The 20,294-nt window shown below is 50.6% G+C and overlaps 1 protein-coding gene across 2 annotated transcripts in view; it reads right to left on the bottom strand.

Moving 5' to 3' along the window:
• cchcr1 (coiled-coil alpha-helical rod protein 1) overlaps positions 1-20,294 on the bottom strand; it is a 53,224-nt gene that overhangs the window by 12,928 nt on the left and 20,002 nt on the right. For both annotated transcript variants that reach the window (XM_033047404.1, XM_033047406.1), the window contains exons 7-12: positions 19,658-19,801; positions 17,177-17,287; positions 14,474-14,580; positions 8,530-8,642; positions 6,285-6,363; positions 3,019-3,143 (exon numbers count right to left, since the gene is read on the bottom strand). In XM_033047404.1, the coding sequence (XP_032903295.1) occupies positions 3,019-3,143; positions 6,285-6,363; positions 8,530-8,642; positions 14,474-14,580; positions 17,177-17,287; positions 19,658-19,801 (679 nt within the window). The remainder of the gene's footprint in view (positions 1-3,018; positions 3,144-6,284; positions 6,364-8,529; positions 8,643-14,473; positions 14,581-17,176; positions 17,288-19,657; positions 19,802-20,294) is intronic.

Raw genomic sequence — 20,294 nt, 5'->3', positions numbered from 1 at the left:
TGGATAGGCTGGGTGAGTGGGCAAAGGCATGGCAGATGCAGTATAATGTGGATAAATGTGAGGTTATCCACTTTGGTGGCAAAAACAGGAAAGTAGATTATTATCTTAATGGTGGCCGATTAGGAAAGGGGGAGATGCAACGAGACCTGGGTGTCATGGTACACCAGTCATTAAAAGTAGGCAGGTACACAAAATTGCTGGGGAAACTCAGCGGGTGCAGCAGCATCTATGGAGCGAAGGAAATATGCGACGTTTCGGGCCGAAACCCTTCTTCAGAGTAGGCATGCAGTAGGCGTGCAGGTGCAGCAGGCAGTGAAGAAAGCAAATGGTATGTTAGCATTCATAGCAAAAGGATTCGAGTATAAGAGCAGGGAGGTTCTACTGCAGTTGTACAGGGTCTTGGTGAGACCACACCTGGAGTATTGCGTACAGTTTTGGTCTCCTAATCTGAGGAAAGACATTCTTAACATAGAGGGAGCACAGAGAAGGTTCACCAGACTGATTCCTGGGATGTCAGGACTTTCATGAGGAAAGACTGGATAGACTCGGCTTGTACTCGCTAGAATTTAGAAGATTGAGGGGGGATCTTATAGAAACTTACAAAATTCTTAAGGGGTTGGACAGGCTAGATGCAGGAAGATTGTTCCCGATGTTGGGGAAGTCCAGAACTAGGGGTCACAGTTTAAGGATAAGGGGGAAATCTTTTAGGACCGAGATGAGGAAGTCATTTTTTACACAGAGAGTGGTGAATCTGTGGAATTCTCTGCCACAGAAGGTAGTTGAGGCCAGTTCATTGGCTATATTTAAGAGGGAGTTAGATGTGGCCCTTGTGGCTAAAGGGATCAGGGGGTATGGACAGAAGGCAAGGATGGGATACTGAGTTGGATGATCAGCCATGATCATATCAAATGGCGGTGCAGGCTCGAAGGGCCGAATGGCCTACTCCTGCACCTATTTTCTATGTTTCTATCTTATTGAAACATATAAGATTGTTAAGGGTTTGGACACGCTAGAGGCAGGAAACATGTTCCCGATGTTGGGGGAGTCCAGAACCAGGGGCCACGGTTTAAGAATAAGGGGCAAGCCATTTAGAACGGAGACGAGGAAACACTTTTTCTCACAGAGAGTTGTGAGTCTGTGGAATTCTCTGCCTCAGAGGGCGGTGGAGGCCGGTTCTCTAGATACTTTCAAGAGAGAGCTGTAAAGGGCTCTTAAAGATAGCGGAGTCAGGGGATATGGGGAGAAGGCAGGACCGGGTACTGATTGTGGATGATCAGCCATGATCACATGAAACATAGAAACATAGAAATTAGGTGCAGGAGTAGGCCATTCGGCCCTTCGAGCCTGCACCGCCATTCAATATGATCATGGCTGATCATCCAACTCAGTATCCCGTACCTGCCTTCTCTCCATACCCTCTGATCCCCTTAGCCACAAGGGCCACATCTAACTCCCTCTTAAATATAGCCAATGAACTGGCCTCGACTACCCTCTGTGGCAGAGAGTTCCAGAGATTCACCACTCTCTGTGTGAAAAAAGTTCTTCTCATCTCGGTTATAAAGGATTTCCCCCTTATCCTTAAGCTGTGACCCCTTGTCCTGGACTTCCCCAACATCGGGAGCAATCTTCCTGCATCTAGCCTGTCCAACCCCTTAAGAATTTTGTAAGTTTCTATAAGATCCCCTCTCAATCTCCTAAATTCTAGAGGGTATAAACCAAGTCTATCCAGTCTTTCTTCATAAGACAGTCCTGACATCCCAGGAATCAGTCTGGTGAACCTTCTCTGCACTCCCTCTGTGGCAATAATGTCCTTCCTCAGATTTGGAGACCAAAACTGTACGCAATACTCCAGGTGTGGTCTCACCAAGACCCTGTACACCTGCAGTAGAACCTCCCTGCTCCTATACTCAAATCCTTTTGCTATGAAAGCTAACATACCATTCGCTTTCTTCACTGCCTGCTGCACCTGCATGCCTACTTTCAATGACTGGTGTACCATGACACCCAGGTCTCGCTGCATCTCCCCTTTTCCTAGTCGGCCACCATTTAGATAATAGTCTGCTTTCCTGTTTTTGCCACCAAAATGGATAACCTCACAAAATGGATAACCTCACATTGAATGGTGGTGCTGGCTCGTAGGGCCGAATGGCCTACTCCTGCACCTATTGTCTGTCATTTCAGAAGTATAAACGGTGGCGCTAGCATTGCTGAAGGGGATATTGGTGCTGGTATTGGTTTAGTTTAGAAATAAGTTAAACTAATCTAGCTTGTTTCACTAAATAATGGAAGATTTATTTCACTGGAAACAGGCCCTTCCAGTGGGGTGGGAGATTGCAACCTTCCCTGTTTCGACAAATGCAATCAACCTGGCGTGCACAATCAAATAAGAAAATATCAAAATAATCAAATAGAACAAGTTGTCCTGCAACTTTAGCCTGTGCACGCCATACGCAAGAAGGCCCTTCCAGTCTGTAGTAAATAGACAATAGGTGCAGGAGTAGGCCATTCGGCCCTTCAAGCCAGCACCGCCATTCAATGTGATCATGGCTGATCATCCCCAATCAGTACCCCGTTCCTGCCTCCCCATATCCCTTGATTCCGCTCGCCCAAAGAGCTCTATCGAAATCTCTTTAAAATCCATCCAGTGAATCGACCTTCACTGCCTTCTGAGGCAGAGAATTCCACAAATTCGCAACTCACTAAGTTAAAAATAAATGTAATCTCAGTTCTAAATGGCTTGTTTAGCTAAATAACGGAAGATTTATTTCATTGGAAACAGGCCCTTCCAGACAATAGACAATAGGTGCATTCGAGCCAGCACCGCCATTCAATGTGATCATAGCTGATCATCCACAATCAGTACCGTTCCTCCCTTCCCCCCATATCCCCTGACTCCGCTATCTTTAAGAGCCCTATCTAGCTCTCTTGAAAGCATCCAGAGAACCGGCCTCTGCGTACCCTGCTGCCCGGCGGTGGAAGAGGCTGCCTTCAGCAGGGCAGCAATCACGATGGACTCACATTTCAGCCGCGCCTCGGAGACCTTCTTCTCGATCAGCTGCGAGTTCCGCTTCAGCTCAACTGCCAGTTGGTCCCGCTCCCCGTTCAGCAGCTCCAGCTCCTTCTCCAGTTCCTCGTTGGTGCGCCTGTGGGATGGGGAGTGGGAGAGCTAGTCAAGGCGGGTGCTTATGGTCTTCCACCAAGATGTACGTCAACCTCCGCCTGGGCAAGAGCAAACCCCCGTTAGTCTTTAATTTAGTTTATGTCAGAGATGCAGCGCGGAAACAGGCCCTTCGGCCCACCTAGTCCGCGCCGACCAGCGACCCCCCCCCCACACTCACGCTGTCCTAATAATGGATGGGATTTATATAGCGCCTTTCTAATACTCAAGGCGCTTTACATCGCATTATTCATTCACTCCTCAGTCACACTCGGTGGTGGTAAGCTACTTCTGTAGCCACAGCTGCCCTGGGGCAGACTGATGGAAGCGTGGCTGCCAATCTGCGCCTACGGCCCCTCCGACCACCACTAATCACTCTTCACACACATTCACACACAGGCAAAGGTGGGTGAAGTGTCTTGGCCAAGGACACAACGACAGTATGCACTCCAAGCGGGATTCGAACCGGCTACCTTCCGGTTGCCAGCCGAACACTTAGCCCATTGTGCCATCTGTCGTCCTACACACACTAGGGACAATTTACACCTCTTGCAAGCCAATTAACCTACAAACCTGTATGTCTTTGGGGGGTGGGAGGAAACCGAAGATCTCGGAGAAAACCCACGCGGCTCCATCTACATTCCTTCCTCCGGCTTCACAATTCGCAACTGTTCCATCCATCTGTCTCGCAATTGCTATTGAGGGAGTGCAGCGTGGGTTCGCCATGTTAATTCCCGGGATGGTGGGACTGTCATATGATGAATGAATGGAGCGGCTGGGCTTGTATTCACTGGAGTTTAGAAGGATGAGAGGATATCTTATAGAAACCTATAAGATTATTAAGGGGTCGGACACGCTGGAGGCAGGAAACATGTTCCCGATGTTGGGGGAGTCCAGAACCAGGGGCCACCGTTTAAGAATAAGGGGTAAGCCATTTAGAACAGAGATGAGGAGAAACGTTTTCACCCAGAGAGTTGTGAGTCTGTGGAATTCTCTGCCTCAGAGGGCGGTGGAGGCTGGTTTTCTGGATGCTTTCAAGAGAGAGCTAGATAGGGGTCTTAAAGATAGCGGAGTCAGAAGATATGGGGAGAAAGCAGGAACGGGGTACTGATTGGGGATGATCAGCCATGATCACATTGAATGGCGGTGTTGGCTCGAAGGGCAGCATGGCCTACTCCTGCACCTGTTGTCGATGTATATATGTCACGGGGAGAATGTAGAAGCTCCATGCGGACAGCACCCGTAGTTGGGATTGAAGGCGGGTCTCTGGCGCTGCAAGCGCTGTACGGCAGCAGCTCTACCGCTGCGCAACCGTGACGTCCTCACAGTCCTCGGGGAATGGAGGGGCAATGGGAGGCACAGCTGTGCAGTTGTTAGTGCTGCTCCATCACAGCTCCCCCAGACCCCGATTCAACCGTGGCTCTGGGTGCGGAAGCTGGGAGGGAACCCGTGTTTCTGGCGCCGCAAGGCAGCGACTCCACCATCGCTGCGCCATCATGCCGCCCGTGCGGGCATTTGGGCGGGCAAATGGGACGAGCTCAAACAGAGCATCTTGTTTGGCCTCCGTAACTCCCTGGACAATTCGTCCCTTCCCACCCAAACCACTCCCTCCCCTGGTACTTTCCCTTGCAACCGCAGGAAATGCTACACGTGTCGCTTTACCTCCCCCCTCGACTCCATCCAAGGACCCGAGCAGTCTTTCCAGGTGAGGCAGAGGTTCACCTGCACCTCCTCCAACCTCATCTATTGCATCCGCTGCTCTAGGTGTCAGCTGCTCTACATCGGTGAGACCAAGCGTAGGCTCGGCGATCGCTTCGCTCTGCTTGATTCGCAATAACCAACCTGATCTCCCGGTGGCTCAGCACTTCAACTCCCCCTCCCATTCCGAATCCGACCTTTCTGGCCTGGGCCTCCTCCATGGCCAGAGTGAGGCCCACCGTAAATTAGAGGAGCAGCACCTCATATTCCGCTTGGGCAGTTTACACCCCAGCGGTATGAACATTGACTTCTCCAATTTCAGGTAGTCCCTGCTTTCTCCCTCCTTCCCCTCCCCGTCCCAGCTCTCCCTCAGCCCCCTGTCTCCGCCTCTTCCTTTCTTCTTCCTGCCCCCCCCCACCCCACATCAGTCTGAAGAAGGGTCTCGACCCGAAACGTCACCTATTCTTTGGCTCCACAGATGCTGCCTCATGCGCTGAGCTTCTCCAGCATTTTTGTCTACCTTCTCCACCATCTGCAGTTCTTTCTTAAACATCGCACCTTGGCGGCGCGACTCACCCGTTGCAGCGGCCCCTACAGCCTGTCTGTCTTTTGTCTAGTTAAATGTAGTGTTGGTGTTTTTTAATACTGGTTTTAAATGTGTATATGTGGGGGGCGGGAGAAACTGTTTAGAATCTCTTCCCTGTCCGGGAGACCCGACCTTTTCCCTGTCGGGTCTCCGTTGTCGTTGGGGCCTAGCACCGTGGAGCGGCCTCCAGCCTGAACGACCCGGGGGCTCTGGAGACTGCGGAGCTGCGGACTCACCAGCTGGCCGGCCTCGGTGCGTGGGGAGCGGTGGTGACTCGCTGCTGCTGCGACTCGACTCCTGGGGCTCGGAGGCTCCAGCAACGCAGCCGCAGGTCCGGTGGACTGTCGGGACATCGGGAGCTCGCGGGTCCGGGGGGGGAGAGAGAGACCGCTTCCCGGAGCTCCCGCAACGCGACTTCTCCAGCCCGTGTCGCGGGGTTGGAACGACCTGGAGCGGGGACGTACATCACCCAGCACGGCTTCATGGCCGTGGGACATTCCAGCACCCGCCGGGGGATCCAACTTCGAGACTTCTAGACTGGGAGCGGGGCCGTAAATCGCCCGGCACGGCCTAAAATGGCCGTGGGACTTATCATCACCCGCCTGGGGCTTCGACATCGGGAGAGTCATGGAGAACAGGGGAGAGAAAAGACTTTGCCTTCCATCACAGTGGGTCCACTGTGATGGATGTTTGTGTGAACTAAATTGTGTGTATGTCTAGGACATTGTCTTTGTTTGTATGGCTGTGGCTCAAATGACAATAAATTGTATTGTATTGTATCTTTGTTGGCAAGATGGGGCGGGTGGAGTGGAAGGGGCACTGTCGCCCGAGCATGGTACCAACCTGCTGATGTCCGGCCCCGGCTCTCTGCTTCTCTCCTGCAGATGAAGGCGTACGAGGGCCTCCTTCCGAGCCCATAACCCTAGTCAGAGCAAGAAAGAAGTCATGACAATGGTGCCTGCGATGCAATGCCAACTACACCTGGCACGGGCAACACTTTCACATGTTTACCCATGCACTATCACTAACCCAGGGCAGAGGAGTCTACAACTCCAGGGCATAGTTCAGTTTCACTTCAGTTTAGCTTATTGTCACGTGTACCGAGTCACAGTCAGAAGCTTTTTGTTGCGTGCTATCCAGTCAGCGGAAAGACAATACATGATTACAATCCAGCCATTTACAGTGTACAGATACCTGATAGGGGAATAACGTTTAGTGCAATTTAAAGCCGGTAATGTCAGATCGAGGATAGTCCGAGCTAGACAAAAATGCTGGAGAAACACAGCGGGTGAGGCAGCATCTATGGAGGGAAGGAATAGGCGACGTTTCGGGTCGAGACCCTTTTTCAGATTAGTCCGAGGGTCACCGATGAGGTAGAAATAGTTCAGGACCGCGCTCTGGTTGTCAATAGACAATACACAATAGGTGCAGGAGCAGGCCATTCGGTCCTTCAAACCAGCACCGCCATTCAATGTGATCATGGCTGATCATCCACAATCAGTACCCCGTTCCTGCCTTCTCCCCATATCCCCTGACTCCGCTATCTTCAAGAGCCCTATCTAGCTCGCTCTTAAAAATATCCAGAGAACCGGCCTCCACCGCCCTCGGACGCAGAGAATTCCACAGACTCAGAACTCTCTGTGCGAAAAAGTATTTCCCCATCTCCGTTCTAAGTGGCTTACCCCTTATTCTTAAACTGTGTGGCCCCTGGTTCTGGACTCCCCTAACAGCCGACCAGCGATCCCCGCACATCAACACTATCCTACACCCACTAGGGACAATTTTTTACATTTACCAAGACAATTAACCTACAAACCTGCACATCATTGGAGTGTGAGAAGAAACCGAATATCTCGGAGAAAACCCGCGCAGGTCACGTGCAAACTCCGTACAGACAGCACCCGTAGTCGGGATGGAACCCGGGTCTCCGGCGCTGTATTCGCTGTGAGGCAGCAACTCTACCGCTGCGCCACCGTGAGCGCCCGACCATAATGGGTCTTCCATTGTTCTTCCCCCGTCACGCCTGGGTCCCCATTATCTTCCCCCTCACGGCGATCCCATCTCCCCCCCCCCCCCTCTCCCACGCCGGGTCCTCCTTTCTTCCTTCCCTTGTACAGGGTCTTGGTGAGACCACACCTGGAGTATTGTGTACAGTTTTGGTCTCCTAATCTGAGGAAATACATTCTTGCCATAGAGGGAGTACTGAGAAGGTTCACCAGACTGATTCCAAGCGGGACGACAGATGGCACAATGGGCTAAGTGTTCGGCTGGCAACCGGAAGGTGGCCGGTTCGAATCCCGCTTGGAGTGCATACTGTCGTTGTGTCCTTGGGCAAGACACTTCACCCACCTTTGCCTGTGTGTGAATGTGTGTGAATGTGTGTGAGTGATTGGTGGTGGTCGGAGGGGCCGTAAGCGCAGAATGGCAGCCACGCTTCCGTCAGTCTGCCCCAGGGCAGCTGTGGCTACAGAAGTAGTTTACCACCACCGAGTGTGACTGAGGAGTGAATGAATAATGCGATGTAAAGCGCCTTGAGTATTAGAAAGGCGCTATATAAATCCCACCCATTATTATTATTATTATTATTCCTGGGATGTCAGGACTTTCATATGAAGAAAGACTGGATAGACTCGGCTTGTACTCGCTAGAATTTAGAAGATTGAGGGGGGATCTTATAAAAACTTACAAAATTCTTAAGGGGTTGGACAGGCTAGATGCAGGAAGATTGTTCCCGATGTTGGGGAAGTCCAGAACAAGGGGTCACAGTTTAAGGATAAGAGGGAAGTCTTTTAGGACCGAGATGAGAAAATCATTTTTTTACACAGAGAGTGGTGAATCTGTGGAATTCTCTGCCACAGAATGTAGTTGAGGCCAGATAATTGGCTGTATTTAAGAGGGAGTTAGATATGGCTAAAGGGATCAGGGGGTATGGAGAGAAGGCAGGGATGGGATACTGAGTTGGATGATCAGCCATGATCATATCGAATGGCGGTGCAGGCTCGAAGGGCCGAATGGCCTACTCCTGCATCTATGTTTCTATGTTTCCCAAAGCAGTAACTTCCCGAAGCGGCCGTGGAAGGCTACCCACCGTGAATGGTATCAATCCGCTTGTTCGCGAAGGTCACCCTCTGACTCAGGTTCACCAGCTGACACAAGGCCTTCCTCAGCTCTGCCTCCTGGTCCAAGAACTTCTGGTAGAAACTAAAGGGTCGCAGAAGTGGGGAAACAAAGACTTGGTCAATGAGGCCGCCCGACCTGCTGAGTTACTCCAGCACTTTGCGTGCCCTTTTTTTTTGTGCAAGCCAGCATCTACAGTTCCCCGTTTCTGCAGTTCGTGGGTTTGGAGTTTAGTTGGAGCTCGCAGGGTCCCATAGCCTGATGGCCGTTGGGAAGATGTCTCTGTAGGGGGCGCTCCTCTGTGTGCAGCCATGTCAGCAGCGCGTCCGTTTTTTCAACTTTTTTATTATTGTTTAGTATGTTTTAAAGTGTGTATTTAATGTTCCTTCGTGTGTTTTGTGTGCGGGGTGGTGTGGGGGGGGGGGTAAGGGGGAACCGCTTCGGTCGCCTCCTCCATGGAGAGGCGACTTTTTCCAGGTCGCCTCCCCCGTGGCCTAACATCAAGGATCGGCGCGGCCTTTCCCGGAGACGCGCCCGGGGCTTCAGCGTGGACTCTTGGCGTGGAGCGGGTGAGCCCTCGCTGGAGGGGAGCGCTCCGTTTCGCTGGCCCGGGGCAGCCGGCAGCCTGAAGTCGCAGCCTGAAGCCACGGTCTGCAGAGCTCCAGCTGGTGCGGCGTCTACAGCCAGGGATCCCTCGTGGGGGACCCGGGGGAAGAAGAAGCCATCACTGCCGGCCCGCGGCCAACTTCTACCGCGGGTGCGGCATGGACTTACCATCACCCCTGGAGGGGAGCTTCGACCGCCGGCCCTGCAGTCTACGCTGCTTCTGGCTGCGGCGGAGACTTTAAATCTCAACCGCCGGCCTGCGGCCTACACCATCTTAAAGCCGTGGTCTCCGGTGAGGAAGAGCCGATCCTGGACTGACTCTGGACTCTGGTCCTGTACACGGGGGGGAAATGGAGGAGGACTGGCCAAATTTTTTGTGCCTTCCACCACAGTGATGAATGCTGTGGTGGATGTTTGTGTTACAGTTTTATTGTGTGTTCTTTATTATTGTACTGCTGCTGACAACCCAAATTTCCACCAACCCTGGTTGTGTGGCAATAAATTATATCTATCTATCTATCTATCTATCTATCTAGATGGCCGTTCCTGAGGATGGATGTTCTGATCTGGGACAATGAGGACTGTGCAAGAAGTGTGTGGTGGAAGGAACTGCAGATGCTGGTTTACACCGAAGATGAAGCACAAAATGACAATAGACGATAGGTGCAGGAGTAGGCCGTTCGGCCCTTCGAGCCAGCACCGCCATTCACTGCGATCATGGCTGATCATCCACAATTGGTACCCCGTTCCTGCCCTCTCCCCATATCCCTTGACTCCGCTATCTTTAAGAGCTCTATCTAACCCTACAGGTGATGAGATGGAATTTAGTGGTCACCTTTTGAAGACAGATGTGACAAAATATTTTTTTTCTCGAGGATCCGAGTCTTTGGAAATCTCTCTCAAAGGGCAAGTGAGACAGAGTCTCTGAATAGGTGAAGATTCTGAAGAAGTGAAATAGTGGAGCATGCTGGAGTAACTCAGCTGGTCAGGCAGCATCTCTGGAGAGAAGGAATGGGTGATAGACAATGGACAATAGGTGCAGGAGTAGGCCATTTGGCCCTTCGAGCCTGCACCCCCATTCAATGTGATCATGGTTGATCATCCCCAATCAGTACCCCGTTCCTGCCTCCCCCCCCATATCCCCTGACTCTGCTATTTTTAAGAGCCCTATCCAGTTCTCTCTTGAAAGCATCCAGAGAACCTGTCTCCACCTCCACCTCTGAGGCAGAGGTGATGTTTCGGGTCGAGACCCTTCTTCAGACTGAGAGTTGGGGAGAGGGAGACACAGAGATAAGGAGGTGTACGGTGTGAAAAAAAGACATCAAAGGGGATACAACTCAAGGAAAATATAGAATAGATCATTGTTAGCGATGGGAAGGTGGCAACAAAGCAGACAGAGATAGGTTACATTCGACGGTCTCGACCCGAAACATCACACATTCCTTCTCCCCAGAGATGCTGCCTGTCCCGCTGATTTACTCCAGCATTTTGTATCTATCTAAGTGTGTAAGAAAGAATAGCAGATGCTGGTTTACATCGAAGGTAGACACAAAATGCTGGAGTAACTCGGGTGGGGCAGCATCTGTGGAGAGAAGGAATGGGCGACGTTTCGGGTCGAGTCTGAAAGAAGGGTCTCGACCCGAAACGTCACCCATTCCTTCTCTCCAGAGATGCTGCCTCACCTGCTGAGTTACTCCAGCATTTTGTGTCTACCTTTTGTATCTTTCTCCTGTGTAAGGTGTGTTCAGGTGACCTCTGCTTGGAGGTAATATTTTGGCAGTGAAGTAAACAATGGGTTGTACCCGACTCCAACTGGACCAGAACGCAGCCGCCCGACTCATCACCCACACCAAATCCTGGCATCACATCACTCCAGTCCTCAAACAACTTCACTGGCTTCCCATCTCCCACCGGATCACCTACAAAATCCTGGTCCTCACCTACAAAGCCCTCCACCATCTGCCCCCCCCCCACCCCCCCCCCCCCCCCATGTCTCACTGACCTCCTCTCCCCCTACCAACCCTCACGGTCCCTCAGATCCACATCAGCCGGTCTCCTCTCCATCCACAAATCCAACCTCCGCAGTTTTGGGGACAGAGCCTTCTTCAGGGCAGCTCCCAGTCTCTGGAACTCCCTCCCCCAACTGATCCGCAATTCCGTGTCCCTCACCATCTTCCAGTCCCGCCTCAAGACCCATCTCTTCACCTCTGCCTATCCTTAGCCCCACGTCCCCCTCCCTTTTCATCTGTGCATTAATTGCCTCATATTGTGTTTTGAATTGAATTCTGTCTTTAGTTTGTGTACTAGTCATGTCTCTACTATTTATTTCATTCCCCTTACATGTTTTTCCTCTACCTGCTAAATTTTTGTAAGGTGTCCTTGAGACTCTTGAAAGGCGCCCATAAATAAAATTTATTATTATTATTATTACTGTGCCCAAGTAGTAACCAACGGTGTTTTTTAATATACAGATAGTGTGGAAAAAGGCCCTTCAGCCCACTGAGACCATGCTGACCATCGATCACCCGTGCACTAGCTCTATCCTCTTCTCCGTGGATTGTCACCTTGTCGTGGTGGAGAAGCTTGTGTGGTCCTGAGATCCTGAGAGCGATGCCGCCTGGAGATACGCTCCTGGTAGGGCTACCCATGGCGGCAAGGTCGAGGGGGAGGGTCTCTCTCTAACTCTCTCTTAAATCCATCCAGTGACTTGGCCTCCACTGCCCTCTGTGGCAGGGAATTCCACAAATTCACAACTCTCTGGGTGAAAAGGTTTCTTCTCACCTCAGTCTTAAATGGCCTCCCCTTTATTCCTGAACCAGGGGCCACACACAGTTTTAGAATAAGGGGGAAACCATTTAAGACTGAGGTGAGAAAACACTTTTTCACCCAATGAGTTGTATTTTATGTGGAATTCCCTGCCACAGACGGCAGTGGAGGCCAAATCTCCGGATGGATTTAAGAGAGAGTTAGATAGAGCTCTAGGAGCTAGTGGAATCAAGGGATATGGGGAGAAGGCAGGCACGGGTTATTGATTGGGGACGATCAGCCATGATCACAATGAATGGCTCGAAGGGCCGAATGGCCTCCTCCTGCACCTATTGTCTATTATCACCAGTTCTATCCTCTTCTCCATGGATTGTCACCTTGTCGTGGTGGAGAAGCTTGTGTGGACCTGAGATCCTGAGAGCGATGCCGTCTGGAGCTGTCTATGCTCCTGGTAGGGCCACCCATGGCGGTAAGGTCGAGGGGGAGGTCTCTGATAAAGAGCAATCCAACCAAGACCTCAACGGCGGAACAGGCGGAGGACGATGGCTGACCTTAGTGGAGCATCACAGTCACAACGGCTGGGAAGGCGGATGAAGGCTGCGGCAGAAAAGGGTCTCCGGTCGTCTTGGACTCCATGCCACTGGATCCCGACCCAGATCTGTCAAGGACCGTGGGGTGGCTGTCTGTGCACCAGTCTCCCCACGTTAAACAAAGTCACGCACAGGCGTCCTCCATGAGAGGACAGTCATACTCGTTTCGAGTGGCCGCTGATGATGAATTCTATCCTACTCACTAGGGACAATTTACAAGTTGGCATGTCTTTGGAATGTGGGCAAGATTTAAATTTTTCTTTTGGTTTAGTTTGCAACTAAGTCGTTTTGCCGATACAGCTCTTCGGCCCTGTGAGTCCGCACCGACCAGCGATCCCCGCACGTTAACACTATCCTGCACACACTGGGGACAATTTTTTTAAAACATTTCTACCAAGCCAATTAACCTCCAAACCTGTACGTCTTGGGAGTGTGGAAGGAAACCGGAGCACCTGCAGTTGTACAGGGCCCTAGTGAGGCCACGCCTGGAGTATTGTGTGCAGTTTTGGTCCCCTAATTTGAGGAAGGACATTCTTGCTATTGAGGGAGCCCAGCGTAGGTTCACCAGGTTAATTCCCGGGATGGCGGGACTGTCATATGCTGAGAGAATGGAGTGGCTGGGCTTGTACACTCTGGAGGTACACAAAATTGCTGGAGAAACTCAGCGGGTGCAGCAGCATCTACGGAGCGAAGGAAATAGGCGACGTTTCGGGCCGAAACCCTTCTTCAGACTGGAGTTTAGAAGGATGAGAGGAGATCTTATTGAAACATATAAGATTGTTAAGGGCTTGGACAGGCTAGAGGCAGGAAACATGTTCCCGATGTTGGGGGAGTCCAGAACCAGGGGCCACAGCTTAAGAATAAGGGGTAAGCCATTTAGAATGGAGATGAGTGGTGAGTCTGTGGAATTTGCCGCAACCCTAAGACCCTCCACCTCCCCCCTTCCGCAGCAAGGACAGAGTCCCCCTTGTCCTCGCCTTCCACCCCCATCAGCCGTCGCATACAGCATATAATCCTCCCAACACTTTCACCACCTCCAACGGGATCCCACCACTGGCCACATCTTCCCACCTGCACCCCTTTCTGCTGTCTTCAGAAACTGTTTCCCCCTCAACTCTTGAACACGGTTGGGAGCTTTTGCATTTTTCAGCTTGAAATTGTGCAATCTGGTGTGTAGCAAGTCTTTTAACTTACACTTGAATGCAATATTTATGCTTCAAATTGGATTAGGTATGAATACAGTTAGGCTAAATTACATTCCTAATTACATTCCACCGTAGAGCCAGGCTCTGATCAACAGGTGCAGCACATGAATGACCTTAGTATACTCATGTATGGAAATCAGATTATAATTCATGCTGTTATGCATATATATATATAGAAACAAAAACATAGAAACAAGGCAGAATGGAGCGGCCGGGCTTGTATAGTCTGGAGTTTATAAGGATGAGATGGAATCTTATTGAAACATACAAGAGTATTAATGGTTTAGACACACTAGAGGCAGGAAACATGTTCCCAAACCAGGGGCCACAGTTTAAGAATAAGGGGTAAGCCATTTAGAACGGAGATGAGGAAACACTTTTTCTCACAGAGAGCGGTGAGTCTGTGGAATTCTCTGCCTCAGGGGGCAGTGGAGGCCGGTTCTCTGGATACTGTCAAGAGAGAGCTAGATAAGGCTCTCAAAGATAGCGGAGTCAGGGGATATGGGGAGAAGGCAGGAACGGGGTACTGATTGGGGATGATCAGCCGTGATCACAGTGAATGGCGGTGCTGGCTCGAAGGGCCAAATGGCCTCCTCCTGCACCTATTGTCTATTGCCACCTGGAGAAAGCCCACGCGGTCACAGGGAGAACGTGTAAACTGTGTACAAACAGCAACTGCGGTCATGAGGGAACCCGGGTCTCTGGCGCTGACGTTGCGCCACCGTTGCCGCCCATCACCCCCACCTACCTGCCCGTTAGCTCCTGCAGTTGGCGCAGATCACTGTCCGCTTGGTCTGCTCTCTCCTGAAGCCGAACCACAGTCTTCTGAGCACAAGCCAGGTCATCACCGAGAGACTGCAAGGATAAACAGAGCTATGTGAGAACAGGGCTGTGAGGAGCAACAAGAGAAATAAAATGATTAAAAAGGAAAGAGGAATTATTTAAAATGTAGTGAGACCATTTGCAGCGTTGAGTACTGGGACCCGAAACGTCACCCATTCCTTTTCTCCAGAGATGCTGCCTGACCCGCTGAGTTACTCCAGCATTTTGTGTCCATCTTCGGTCCAAGCACGAGCTGCTCCATATATTGCCTGCTCCACCATGAAATCTCCTCAAGGTATGCCGACATTGAAGACGTTCTCCTCCTCTCTCTGACGGGAGTTGTGCAACATCCCCTCTCATAGAAACATAGAAACATAGAAAATAGGTGCAGGAGTAGGCCATTCGGCCCTTCGAGCCTGCACCGCCATTCAATATGATCATGGCTGATCATCCAACTCAGTATCCCGTACCTGCCTTCTCTCCATACCCTCTGATCCCCTTAGCCACAAGGGCCACATCTAACTCCCTCTTAAATATAGCCAATGAACTGGCCTCAACTACCCTCTGTGGCAGAGAGTTCCAGAGATTCACCACTCTCTGTGTGAAAAAAGTTCTTCTCATCTCGGTTTTAAAGGATTTCCCCCTTATCCTTAAGCTGTGACCCCTTGTCCTGGACTTCCCCAACATCGGGAGCAATCTTCCTGCATCTAGCCTGTCCAACCCCTTAAGAATTTTGTAAGTTTCTATAAGATCCCCTCTCAATCTCCTAAATTCTAGAGAGTATAAACCAAGTCTATCCAGTCTTTCTTCATAAGACAGTCCTGACATCCCAGGAATCAGTCTGGTGAACCTTCTCTGCACTCCCTCTATGGCAATAATGTCCCTCCTCAGATTTGGAGACCAAAACTGTACGCAATACTCCAGGTGTGGTCTCACCAAGACCCTGTACAACTGCAGTAGAACCTCCCTGCTCCTATACTCAAATCCTTTTGCTATGAAAGCTAACATACCATTCGCTTTCTTCACTGCCTGCTGCACCTGCATGCCTACTTTCAATGACTGGTGTACCATGACACCCAGGTCTCGCTGCATCTCCCCTTTTCCTAGTCGGCCACCATTTAGATAATAAATCTGCTTCTTCACTGCTGCTCCCCTCCTCCTGCTCCCCGGCCCCCACAAAAACAGTCTGAAGAAGGGTCTCAAACCCGAAACGTCACCTATTCCTTCTCTCCAGAGATGCTGCCCGACCCGCTGAGTTACTCCAGCATTTTGTGTCTATCTTTTCTGTACATGAAATACAAGACAATAGACGATAGGTGCAGGAGTAGGCCATTCGGCCCTTCGAACCAGCACTGCCATTCAATGGGATCATGGCTGATCATCCACAATCAGTACCCTGTTCCTGCCTTCTCTCCATATCCCCGCTATCTTTAAGAGCCCTATCTAATTCTCTCTTGAAAGCATCCAGATAACCGCCCTCTGAGGCAGAGAATTCCACAGACTCACAACTCTCTGTGTGAAAAAGTTTTTCCTCATCTCCGTTCTAAATGGCTTACCCCTTATTCTTAAACTATGGCCCCTGGTTCTGGACTCCCCCAACATCGGGAACATGTTTCCTGCCTCTAACATGTCCAAACCCTTAATTATGTTATATGTTTCAATAAGATCCCCTCTCATTCTTCGAAACTCCAGAGTAAATAAGCCCAGCCGCTCCATTCTCTCAGCACATGACAGTCCCGCCATCCCGGGAAATAACCTGGTGAACCTACGCTGCACTCCCTCAATAGCAAGAATGTCCTTCCTCAAATTAGGAGACCAAATCTGCACACAATAATCCAGATGTGGTCTAACTAGGGTCCTGTACAACTGCAGAAGGACCTCTTTGCTCCTAAACTCAAGTCCTCTCGTTATGAAGGCCAACATGCCATTAGCTTTCTTCACTGCCTGTTGTACCAGCATGTTTAATTAGTTTTTACATTTATACCAAGCCAATTAACTGACAAACCTGTACGTCTTTGGAGTGTGGGAGGAAACCTGAGCACCCGGAGAAAACCCACACGGTCACAGGGTCACAATGTTGCCGATGTTGGGGGAGTCCATAACCAGGGGCCACAGTTTAAGAATAAGGGGTAAGCCATTTAGAACGGAGACGAGGAAACACTTTTTTCTCACAGAGAGTGGTGAGTCTGTGGAATTCTCTGCCTCAGAGGGCGGTGGAGGCCGGTTCTCTGGATACTTTCAAGAGAGAGCTGTATAGGGCTCTTAAAGATAGCGGAGTCAGGGAATATGGGGAGAAGGCAGGAACGGGGTACTGATTGTGGATGATCAGCCATGATCACATTGAATGGTTCGAAGGGCTGAATGGCCTACTCCTGCACCTATTGTCTATTGTCTTGTATTGTATGTACAGAAAAGATACACAAAATGCTGGAGTAACTCAGTGGGTCGGGCAGCATCTCTGGAGAGAAGGAATAGGTGACGTTTCGGGTTGGGGAGAATGGCCTACTCCTGTACCTATTGTCTATTGCAGACTCTTACACAGACAGCACCTGTAGTCTGGGTGGAACCTGAGTCCTTGCCGCTGTGAGTGTGTGTTCACACTCTCCCTCCTCCTGTCACGACTGCTCACCTGGTTTTTCACTCGCTCCAGGTCCATCTCTGCCGTTCTGTCTTGGAGGCTGTGTCCCATCACCGCGTGCTCCTGGCCTTTCACCGCAAGTTCCTCCTCCAGGTCTGCTATCTGCATTGGGACAAGAGTTTGAGCTGCGCATGCTTCTCAATAAATGCGCCGCTGAGCACAGATCGGACGCAAACTGCAGTGGCGCGGAGCGGCGGAGTAGGAGGAGGATATCGACGTACCCTTGCAACTCCCACCCAGTGCCATCGCCACGGCAACGGGCCTTAGCAGCCAAGCTAAGACTCTGACAATTTTGTCTGGTTTAGGTTAGAGACACAGCGTGGAAACGAGAGAACTTTATTTATGAGATAAATGTGAAGTTATCCACTTTGGCGGCAAGAACAAGGAGGCAGATTATTATTTCAATGTTGTCAGATTAGGAAAAAAGGAAGTGCAATGAGACCTGGGTGTCCTTGTACACCAGTCACTGAAAGTAAACATGCAGGTACAGCAGGCAGTGAAGAAAGCTAATGGCATGTTAGCCTTCATAAAGAGGATTTGAGTATAGTAGAGGTCCTTCTGCAGTTGTACAGGCCCCTGGTGAGACCACACCTTGAGTATTGTGTGCAGTTTTGGTCTCTTAATTTGAGGAAGGACATCCTTGCTATTGAGGGAGTGCAGCGTAGGTTCACCAGGTTAATCCCAGGGATGGCGGGACTGTCATATGAGGAAAGATTGGAAAGACTGGGCTTTAGAGGGATGAGGGGTAATCTTATAGAAACATAAAATTATAAAAGGACTGGACAAGCTAGATGCAGGAAAAAATTTCCCGATGTTGGGGGTCCAGAACCAGGGGCCACAGTCTAAGAATAAAAAAGAGCCTATTTAAGACTGAGGTGAGTTGTGATTTTGTGTAATCCCCTGCCTCAGAGGGCAGTGGAGGCCAAATCACTGGATGGATTTAAGAGAGAGTTAGATAGAGCTCTAAGGGCTGGTGGAATTAAGGGATATGTGGAGAAGGCAGGAACGGGGTACTGAATGACTGTGGATGATCAGCCATGATCACAGTGAATGGAGGTTCTGGCTCGAAGGCCCAAATGGCCTCCTCCTGCGCCGATTGTCTATGTTTCTATGTTTATCCCAGGAAGGAAATTGATCTGCGGACAGCCATAAAAACACAAGATACACGACACATGAAATTAAAGTGACGAGTGGAAAGGATTGGGGATGTGCAACGATTTGGGGAGCGAGTGAGGGGAGTCAGTCTACCCCACGACAGAAGCGGGAGGAGTTGTACAGTTTGATAGCCACAGGGAAGAAGGATCTCCTGTGGCGTTCTGTGCTGCATCTTGGTGGAACCAGTCTGTTGCTGAAGGTGCTCCTCAGGTTGACCAGTGTGTCACGGAGGGGGGTGTGAGCTGTATATTGTCCAAGTGATGAAACAAGCCCTTCGGCCTCGATGTTATCCAACTTTGCCATTCACTCCCCACACACTTGGGACAATTTACAGAGGGCCATTTGACCTACAATCCCGCACGGCTTTAGGATGTGGGAGGAAACAAGAGGAATAAGAGGAGTTGACTTTTGGAGCAAAGAGGTCCTTCTGCAGTTGCACAGGGCCCTAGTGAGACCACACCTGGAGTATTGGGTGCAGTTTTGGTCCCCTAATTTGAGGAAGGACATTCTTGATATTCCCGGGATGGCGGGACTGTCGTATGCTGAGAGAATGGAGCAGCTGGGCTTGTACACTCTGGAGTTTAGAAGGATGAGAGGGCATCTCATTGAAACATATAAGATTGTTAAGGGCTTGGACACGCTAGAGGCAGGAAACATGTTCCCGATGTTGGGGGAGTCCAGAACCAGGGGCCACACAGTTTAAGAATAAGGGGTAAGCCATTTAGAACGGAGACGAGGAAACACTTTTTCTCACAGAGAGTGGTGAGTCTGTGGAATTCTCTGCCTCAGAGGGCGGTGGAGGCAGGTTCTCTGGATGCTTTCAAGAGAGAGCTAGATATGGCACTTAAAAATAGTGGTGACAGGGGATATGGGGAAAAGGCAGGAGCGGGGTATTGATTGAGGATGATCAGCCATGATCACATTGAATGGCGGTGCTGGCTTGAAGGGCCGAATGGCCTCCTCCTGTACCTATTCTCTATTGTCTATTATCTATTGTTCAAGGTGAAGGGGAAAAGATTTACTAGGAATCCAAGGAACGAGCTGCCTGAGGAGGTAGTTGAGGCTGGGACTACCCATCGTTTAAGAAACAGTTGGACAGGTACATGGATATGGACCAAGCACAGGCAAGTGGGACTAGGGTAGGCGGGATATTGTTGGCCGGGGTGGGCGAGTTGGGCCTGTTTCCACACTGTATCACTCTATAACAGCAAGATAAAGCAAACATTGCAGTCATATCGAAGGCCGTTTCTGGCTTGTTTGGGTCAACAAATCCTTTGCAAAAGAGGCACGGAGAGAGGCATCAGGTCCAGGGCCTACCTTGACGTGGAGGTGATTGACATCGTTGGTGTGACTGATCTCCTGGGACTTCAGCTGCACCATCAGCGCAAAGACCTTCTCCCTCCAGCGAGTCACCAGCGTTGCCTTCTTCCCATCGTCACCGCCCCCGATGTCCGGCTTCGGTTGGCAAAAACACAAGTCAGGAGGAGCCTCACTAACCGCTGCCTTTCCTTCTTCTTCGATGGAGGTCTATGCTGGCTCGAGTCCCAGTCCGTGTATCCAGCTTCCAACGATCTGTCCCTTCAATCCAAACCCACTCTGCCCTCAGCCCCCCCCCCGCATGAAGCTCGATGCAAACATAGACACATAGACAATAGGTGCAGGAGGAGGCCATTTGACCCTTCGAGCCAGCACCGCCATTCTTTGTGATCATGGCTGATCATCCACAATCAGTAACCCGTGCCTGCCTTCTCCCCATATCCCTTGGTTCCGCAGGCCCCTAGAGCCCTCTCTTTTAAATTCATCACCTTTCAATTTTACCCCTCACGAGGTTAATTCCCGGGATGGCGGGACTGTCATATGCCGAGAGAATGGAGCGGCTGGGCTTGTACACTCTGGAGTTTAGAAGGATGAGAGGGATTCTTATTGAAATACGTAAGATTATTAAGGGTTTGGA

The sequence above is a fragment of the Amblyraja radiata genome, chromosome 30 (genome assembly GCF_010909765.2).
Source record: "Amblyraja radiata isolate CabotCenter1 chromosome 30, sAmbRad1.1.pri, whole genome shotgun sequence".
Lineage (NCBI taxonomy): Eukaryota > Metazoa > Chordata > Chondrichthyes > Rajiformes > Rajidae > Amblyraja > Amblyraja radiata.
This window is presented reverse-complemented; position numbering and strand designations above follow the sequence as displayed.